Source organism: Saccostrea cucullata, unplaced genomic scaffold, assembly GCF_032062105.1.
Source record: "Saccostrea cucullata isolate Sc308-1 unplaced genomic scaffold, CSIRO_AGI_Scuc_v1 ctg446, whole genome shotgun sequence".
Classification (NCBI taxonomy): domain Eukaryota; kingdom Metazoa; phylum Mollusca; class Bivalvia; order Ostreida; family Ostreidae; genus Saccostrea; species Saccostrea cuccullata.
The window spans coordinates 286,366-296,139 of NW_026932574.1; the positions used below are offsets into that span (position 1 = coordinate 286,366).

Here is a 9,774-nt window from a genome sequence, read left to right on the forward strand (position 1 = left end):
CTAGCTCTTACAGATCAGAACAAGATTATCTGTATATATCACTTGATTTGACAAAGTAGATGACAGAGAATATATCTACATGTGCAACAAACTACATGTATATATTTCTAATGTTAATATATACTCATACAACTTTTGGAATATTCTTTTCCTCCTTTGTATGTGTTTTTGTATGTATGGTATATAATTATGATATATATACTCTCTACTAAAACCCTAATATACATGCAATCACAAAGGCAATGATTGAAAGAAATAACTCACATACTTTAGTTTGGTCAGATATTTAAAATATTGATGTGAAAAATAGTTCAAAGACCTATTAAATCACATTTTTTTTTTTTTTTGAGAAAACAATATTTGGTTAATTTGGATCTGATATCATGGTCATGGTTGGAGAAGAGTTTAGTTGTAACTGTTTTTTCCTCCAATGATCTTCTTTTTTTTTTTGCATTTTTGCTATCATTTTTTATTTGCAAAAAATAACACTCAGAGATAATATCAGTTATTGTTTGCCATAAAATAGTAACGTTTTTTTTTTTTTTCAAAAAAAGTTTATAATGGCAAAAAATAACTTCCCCCAAATATGATTTTAACAAAATACCCTTTTTCGCAAACTTTGCAACATGCCAAAAAAAAAAAACTACAAAAAAAAAATACCGTCTACTGGGTGTGTTTAAAATTTTACATTTTGTGATTGACATGAATATCTGACTCTTCATACCACAGCACGAAAACAAATTAAACCCACTGGAAAATAATTGATTTCACAGTATATTGTTGGCACTTCAGATCTAATTTAGAGAAAGAGAAATATTGAAGGACAGATTTATACTTTAGAAATAATATATTGAACTTTAACCCCATTGCCTAAGTAAGCTAAATATTTGGACAGCATGAGCTACGTTTGTTATTTTGATGTAAACTGATTGAAGGTTATGTATAAGTGCTTTTTCAGTTTAACAGTATGCTCCTTGCAAAGTCTTTAGACAGTTTCCATACATATAATATAGAAAATTTGATATACTTTTTTCGGGGGTTGAAAGGGGCTGATACTACACAAAAATAAAATAAAACTATTAATTGCTTTACAACGGTATATTGCATATACACAAAAGTCATATTTTTGAAATTGCTGAATTCAATAAATTGTATTGAAAATTTAACAGAAAATATTATAATATTCACAATTTTTGTTTTTATGACGTCACAAACTTATCCGAATTTATATCATATTTTAGAAAAAAAGAAAAAAATTGACAAAATTTCAACAATTTTAGCCATAAAATTTATAGAGCGCAAGTTTGTTCAGGAAAAACATATCTAAAATGTGATCCTGAACACACAGTTTCAAAATATGACGAAATATGTACATTTTTCTGTAAAAGCCTATACAGCAAGAGTTCAGTGCTTTGAAGTCAGCATATACTGTTTAAGAACTTAATTAAATATATCTCCATCAAAATTTGGGACTTTAAATCCCTAATATGTATCATACATTGAAGCATCTACACTATAATGTTAAAATATACGTGTATGCGCATGCCCTACATTTACACTGGCCATTTATATCAAATTTATGGATGGTTACCTAGGCAAATTCAAGTTTAATATCTTGTTGTATCGACTCTCTTTGACAAGGAATAGTTTATTGCATTAAATAAATTGCAGTACATGTATACGTGTTTCCGCCACTGCTTAGTATTTACCAGCACTCCATACAGCACATTCCCTTGTTAACAGATGGAAAATTGAGGCCAAATTATCAATTTGTTTCCCTTAATTGACCAGGTTATTCAGTGAAAAAGCTAAGTCGTATTTTTGTAAAAGATATTTTGGTTTCTTTAGTTGGTAGGTGGAATATGTCCATTGCACATTTAAATGTATTTATGCAATTGCGTACGAATTACTAGTAATATATTTATCCTCCTGACTGAGTTGAAATAAATTGTTGGTGCATGTGCATGATTAATATGCAATTGTTTTTTTTTGTACAAACTGAGTAAATGTTTTACAGGGTGTTTTGTTCAATGTTATATTCCTGTGTTATGGTTATTTTGTCAATACACTTGTTGAACTTTATAAGGTTTGTTTAAAAGCAGGAAGTTTGGAAAAAAATTATCTATCAGCTGAACCTTAATTGTTTTAAGGTCAAGGTTTTCAAACGTTTTTAGATATGATTAGGCCCCACTATACATGTTAGTCTCATTACAAATTATTTAGGAGAGGATGAAAGCCATTTGATTCAGGCAAGCATTTTGGCCCATGGGCCTCTTCTGTTTAGGAATAAATTTCATGATTTCATTTTGGCTCACTTCATCAATTTGTAGAAAGGTTGTGGCAAAAATTCCTGCAAAACATGAACCCACAAAATTATAGAATGAGAGAATCTTATCATTAAACTATAGTTTTATGAAGTAAAGCTTTTACATGTATTTGAAAATTATGAAAGGACAATTTAGATAGAGATAAAATTATCAAGATCATAAATGTCATGTATGCATTACAGAGGAAATTTTCATGGGTCATGTGTTTCCCTTTCATCTTTGGTAAAAGAGTAAGTCTGACACTATTTACCTGTTCCTACTTGTATTTTGCCTTATATTCAGATATAAGCTTATTTGTCTTGTACTAAAATAATGAAGCAAAAGCCATATGAATCAGCAAAATATTTGAAAATCATTGTATAGACTTGCCTATGCTTTTTTGCAAACTTTTTAAAAACTTAATTTTCACAGAGCAAAAATACAAAATGCATATTGATGAATCCCAATAATCACCAAAGCTATTACTTTATACCTGCTTGTTCTAGAAAAATAAATATACAGTGAAACTTGTTTAATCTGAATGTTGCATATTCCAAAATCTTGCCTAATATGATATATGCCCTAAAAGTCCTTTTCAGTTAAAATTCCATTGTTTAAAATGTTCAGAACTGTAATCTGAAATGCATATTGATGGGTAATGTATGTAGTTGCTTTGAGTTATAAAATTGTTTTGAAAATTTTGATGACCAGTCCTAACTATAAAATACCATAATTGCAGGAAATGGAATTGACTCCCCCGTTTTTGAAAAGATTCAAGTAGCAGAATGTTGCTGTTTGTTGACCTACAAAATTTACTTATTTTACAGTACTTAACTAACACACTGTGCTTGCATGTAGTTAACTGTTAACCAGAGAATTAAAAAAAAATTGCTAAAGAGATACTTGAGGGAAGTTTATTTCAAATAATATGTCTGAGATTAAATAATATCCTGTTTCCAGTACAACATTCAGATTGTCTGATTGATAGAACACGCAAGAAAAGAAAAAGAATTGTGGCATATTTTACAAGTACAAAAAATGTCAGGTATTGACCATAGCTATAATTCAGCAGAATAATCATGGATTGGGGGTTGGGGAGGGGAGGGGGTTTCTAGGATTTTGGGAGACCTGAGTTGGCATTTTGCTCAGAGAGCAATTTTAACTTCTTCAGGTGCAAAATTTGTTTCTTTGCAATGGGTTGTCCTAACAGCATAGTCGGTGCAAAATTTATATCTACTTGTATTAGACTAGAGGTTTATGTATGAGTTAACACACATAGGGAAGGGGCTTATATGCCTGCAATGCCATTAAGGAATTGCAGTCCTCTAGATCTGCTATTGAGACATTCACTATTTAAAGATTTTTTTTCTTAGGACAATTGCATAGAAAAATATTTTTCTGCAAGACTGTTAAGACCTAGCTGATTAGAAATGGAAAATTTATTAAATGCATGGTCTTACAAGTACAACTGTGCTTGTATTTTGAGGATTATGTTTTTTTTATCAGGTAAATGCAATGCTTTAATTGTCTTTTATTACCAATGTATGCTGCATTTTTTTTTCTTGAAACATATATCCCTGTAATCATTGTGATAGTAGAATACTGAGATGCCTGATTATTATTGGAACATTTACTGACATTCACATGTGATTTTTGTTATCACAGCCAGAGAACATGTATGATCAAGTAAACTATATTGCAGTTTTGAAAAATTATAAGAACTAGTGGTTTTAAAAAAGTGCAACGTACCTTAAACGTATGTTGCTAAACTATATTGCAATTTTGATTAAATTATAAAAAGTGCAACATACCTTAAGTTTATTTGGAATTTGTCCTAACACTGTGCGTCTTGTGCCATTAAATTGTAGAACCTGCCAGCCAATAAGCTTAGTGTCTCTTTCTCTAAGCGTTCAGGAAAATTGACTCTGTCACAGGTGGAGTTAGCTGAGGATTTTTAGGTATACTTCTGCATTGTGTTGTAATAATTTGAACTAATGGAGGTAGACGAATCACAGCACCTTGTATAATGCCACGTGTGCTTTGTTAATGTAGCTTTAGATGTTTTCTACACAAACTAATTGTTTCATATACTTAAAGCTCTTAGGAATTCTTAATTTTAATTTATAGTGTTAAACACATCCTTATACTTTCATCCCATATCCCTCATTTCTTGCGAGTATACAAACTTCACCCATTTAAATCCTAAATTTTATTTTTATTTATACTTGACTCAGTCTTTTAGGGATTTGGTTTCTTAATGAAATGACATTGATCCTTTATTTGACCCTGACCTTAAGTATTGATCTTTATTTACCGGTAGATATTTATCAAAATATGTAAAATATCCAGAATGCATTCATGCATGAATGATATACATGTACATGCATCCTTCCAGATTAAACTATTATAGATGTACCAAAAAATTTAATAGCAATGACTTTTTTTTGGATGAACAACATGTTAGAACCTGAGTTATAACCAAGTAAATTAAAAAAAATATGATCAGCAAACATTTATTTTTCTTTTGCAAACCAACCATTTATTAGTATAAGCATATTTTGGAGTTATATGTATTATTTACATAGATCTTTATATAGCTTATTATTATTTCTAATTTTGTTCAGATTTTTCAAAGACAAAACAATAAATAAACTGATATTTGTAGCAATGATAAGAAGCAATGATATCGGTAATTGTCTTGAATTTGAAAGAATGAAACCATAGAATATCATATACCTCATAGTACATGTACAACATAATTGTAATCTGTAGATTATTTTATTTTTCTTGGACATTTTACTTTTTGGCCTGTAGATTGTGAATTTTTCCCATACTGTATTTTAAGTTCCATGCTTTTCTTTTATCACAAAAAAAACAATCCATTTAACTCGCCATGTCTTATCAAGATTAAATTACATCAGAATATTTCTTTTTACGCGGCTTGCAAACAGACGGCCATTATAGGTAAGTCTTGACGTCAATGTGAAATGTTGCATGTCTTTGTTTTAGAAGACATAGGGACTGCTAAAACAATGACACTAAGAATCTTTATTTACTTTTCATTTCCTTGCTGTTGTGGGAGATATATAATGTTTTTTATTAAAAATTTAAACGGACAAATTAAGAACTAGTAGTTGTTTACAGTTTGAAAGTTGTTGAAATGGAAGGATTTTTGTTATATTTTTGACAGTTTTGATATTTATTATAGAATGAATAATGTTTTGTGTCTTGTACAGTAGAAAAATTGCAAACTATTCAGACATTGCATGTAGATGACATAGAATTTAAATCAATTAACATTATTACTTAGGTGTTCAAAAGAAATCTTCTAATAAATTAAATTAGAATTGAAAACATAGATAGAAGGGTTAAAGTCGTTAATAAGTAGTATATGAATAAACTGTTACTGGGCATACAGCCTAGAAAAAAAAATATGAAAAGATACACTGTACATAAAAAAAATGTTAACAAATGTTACTAATCATGAAAAAAATAGCACACTGCATTCTTCTATCATATAATGAAGCCTGGTCTGTTGGTATAATCGCTCATCTTGCTAATGATACACTGTTGCAGCATTTCGCATGGAAAAGGTGGAAGCATAAACTTAATTAACAGTTAATAAATTCAATAGAATTAATCATGCACTGTGAATATTATATTTTTATGATTTTAATCACAAGATTTGAAAATATTTTATTAGCTGACCTGAACCAAAGGCTCAAGTGAGCTTTTCTAGTCAAAGCGTGTCTGTCAGTTTTACATTTGGTCCCAGTAGCATGTCTTCTCTAATCTGTTCACATTTTAGACTTCTCAAGAACCACTCAACCAATTTCAGCCACTTTCCACAAAGCAGGATTCAGGTTTGTTCAAATGAATTGCAATGTCCTCTTTCAAGGGGAGAAAATTAAGAATGAGTAAAATTTGATAGCATATCTTTTTAAAAATCTTATTATCAAGAATGCCTGGCTCAAAAGATAAAATTTGTGGGAAAATTTCATTACATAATGTACATAAAAGTTATTTTAGATCATGACCCCTGGGGTAGGGAGGAACCATGTACAACAGGCAATCAAAGTTTTACACAGAATTGCATTGGATAAATCTTTAAATATCTACTCAAAAACAAGAAATCCAAATGTAGTTTTAGTGATATAGAAGCATCCTCAGGTAGTGTTGATTTAACTGTGTTCAAATTATATCCCCAATGGGTAGGGTTGGGCCCCAGTTGGTAATCAAACAAGTTTTAATCAGTTATAAAGGGAAAAAATCAGCTGATGAAAAACAGCAGTTTACAGGGTAATAGTTACACAGGTGAGCAATGGGGCCTATAGGCCTTTTGCTTTGATTTTCACTTAAAGTAAGACTTCTTGGTAAAAATTCTTGTCCATTTTTTTGCTGTGTATGTTGAAGGGAGAACTCTAAAAATTGAAAGTCAAAATAAAAAAAAAGTAATTGCCATCTTTACAATAATAAAATAAAAAAAAATTATAATGTATATTAAATCAAACCTCTTGTACGGTACGTACTGTGTGAGATGCGATTTCTTTATGGTGTGAAATGTGCGGAGATATGAATTCTTTATTTTTCCGATTCCTTTTTTTTTTTATAGATCCACTCTGAGTCCTCTGTCCCTTTACAGCCTCTCTCCTCAAACTGCACCCAGAAGTTCATCACGGACCAAGTCCCCGACAACAGGTCACCCGTTATAAAAACTCGCTCAATTACAAAGACTCGACTATGATTTGTAAATCAGCTTGCATTTTGTACATTTTAATGTAAAGTGGTGCTGAATTGAAAAAAGAATTTATGCAATGTGTGTCAATTGTTATTTTTATGAAATTACTTGTATTTATTGTGTAAAATCAAAGTTATACACTGTTAAAGTGCCATTAAGGATGTTTTTTTCCATATACCAAATTGAAGCATGTCTCTTCAGGGCTATTTTTCTACTGGTGTTATACAATTATACATTCAAAGAACATATTGTCTATGTACAATGTATGTTATTCATAATAAAAGTATTGTTTAACTAGAATTTTTGTCCATTTTAATGTTCTTATACGATTATAATAGCTTTAGATGCATTCTTTCTTTGGGATGATAATGTTACTTTAAAAGTATAGTGGTTAGTGGTAGCAGGAAAAAAAGTAACTACAACTTCTTGTTAACTTTCCGTAAGCTTCAAGAAATGCTATATTTTCTCTCATAAACCTTAAGTTTTTATTCTCAGTTAAAGATGTTGCACATTGAGAAATTAAGGCAGAATTTGGTACTGATTATAAAAATACATCATTTAGAATGATTGGACTTTTTATTATTAAACACATATTGCTTTAGTAAAACATGGGGTATGGATATATTGAGAACTTTTTGATCACTTAGCAAAAAGCTTATTCTATCTAACAGAAATCAAGTCTGAAATATTGTGTAATAAAGTTATTAAATTGATTGCCTATAATGTTGGAGATACTTAAATTGTTTATTATTTAATATTTGATCGTGTTTTTTTTCTATTACAAATTTTGTTTTCTTTATTCGTGAAAACCAGAACAGATATATTTTAATGTGATGAGTGTATATATCATTTTGTGTTAATTAATGAATTCTTGACTGGAAGATTTTGAAATTATGCCTACATTTATTCATATCTTATTTTTAAATCTTAATTGTGATCTGTGATACTTGTACATAATTGTGATTCATTTGCCAGAGTTACTTATGATATGACATTTATGATTTTCAAGTTTAAAAGAAATTGAACAATTTTGTTTGTTTTTAATTTGAACACTTGGAAGTTTTTCCCTTTGATTGCAGTGAAAATGAAAATAAGGCCTACTGCAAAATGCTTTTTTTCTGCATATATCACAAGTTTGTTACAAAAATATGCCAAAACACTATTTTTTTTTTTATCATTTGCTTTTTAGCTCACCTGAGCCAAAGGCTCAAGTGAGCTTTTCTGATCAAAATTTGTCCGTTGTCTGTCGTTGTCGTTGTCGTCGTTGGCGTTGGCGTTGTTGTCGTTGTTGTAAACTTTTCACATTTTCATCTTCTTCTCAAGAACCACTGGGCCAATTTCAACCAAACTTGCTACAAAGTATCCTTGGGTAAAGGGGATTCAAATTTGTTCAAATGAAGGGCCACGCCCTTTTCCAAGGGGAGATAATTATGAATTAGAGAAAAATTAATGACATTTTTAAAAAATCTTCTTCTCAAGAACCACTGGGCCAGGAAAGATGAAACTCATATGGAATCATCCTCAGGTAGTGTAGATTCACGTTTGTTCAAATCATGACCCCCAGGGGTAGGGTGGGGCAAAAATGGCCGATCAAAGTTTTACATAGGAATATATGGGAAAAATCTTTAAAAATCTTCTTCTCAAGAACCACTGGGCCAGGAAAGATGAAACTAATGTGGAAGCATCCTGGGGTAGTGTAGATATTAAATTGTTAAAATCATGAGCCCCGGGGGTAGGGCGGGGCCACAATAGGGAATCCAAGTTTTACATAGAAATATATAGAACAAATCTATAAAAATCTTCTTCTCAAGAACCATTGGGCCAGGAAAGATGGAAGTCATGTGGAATCTTCTTCAGGTAGTGTAGATTCAAGATTGTTCAAATCATGACCCCCTGGAATAGGGTGGGGCCAAAATGGCCGATCAAAGTTTTACATAGGAATATATAGGAAAAATCTTTTAAAAATCCTCTTCTCAAGAACCACTGGACCAGGAAAGATGAAACTCATGTGGAATCATCCCCAGGTAGTGTAGATTCAAGTTTGTTCAAATCATGACCCCCGGCAGTAGAGAGGGGCCAAATGGCCGATAAAAGTTTTACATTGGAATTTCTAGGGAAACCTTTAAAAATCTTCTTTTCAAGTACTTTAAAGCCATGCTTAGTGATATTTATAAGGAATCATCCTCAGGTAGTGTACGTAGATTCAAGTTTGTTCAAATCATGACCCCCTGGGGGGTTATAATTCAAGACCCCCCCCCCCCTTAGTAAACTTTCAGTTCTGATCTGATGTCATGTGTGCTTTTTCCTAGCCAATTGCTCAGGTGAGCGATGTGGCCCCTGGGCCTCTTGTTTTGGGATTGTTTCAAAGTTTTAATGAAGCTATCTAGTATGTAAAAATCAATAACAGTTTGATGTGTCATTTAAATTTGATATTTTGAAATATCAACGGTTAATTTACAAATTTTAAGAAAGCAAAAACCAATTTTTTAGAAAAATTACTCATTATACAGTAGTTACTTGCTTGATTTTGCTAGTTATACCCCCCGCAAACGAAGTTTAGGGGGGGTATATTGGAATCACCATGTCCGTCTGTCCGTCTGTCTGTCTGTCTGTCTGTCTGTAGACGAGATTTTGTCCGGACCATTACTCAAAAACTATTGGAAGGATTTGTCTGAAAATTTGTGCAAATATTATTCACCATATGAAGTTGTGCACCTAATATTTTCATCT

General features: G+C 31.2%; 1 protein-coding gene across 1 annotated transcript in view; it reads left to right on the forward strand.

Moving 5' to 3' along the window:
- LOC134235447 (phospholipid-transporting ATPase IF-like) overlaps positions 1-7,311 on the forward strand; it is a 42,630-nt gene extending 35,319 nt beyond the window's left edge. The window contains exon 29 of the mRNA XM_062717583.1: positions 6,919-7,311. Within this exon, the coding sequence (XP_062573567.1) occupies positions 6,919-7,050 (132 nt within the window). The 3' untranslated portion in view covers positions 7,051-7,311. The remainder of the gene's footprint in view (positions 1-6,918) is intronic.
- Positions 7,312-9,774: the final 2,463 nt, after the last annotated feature.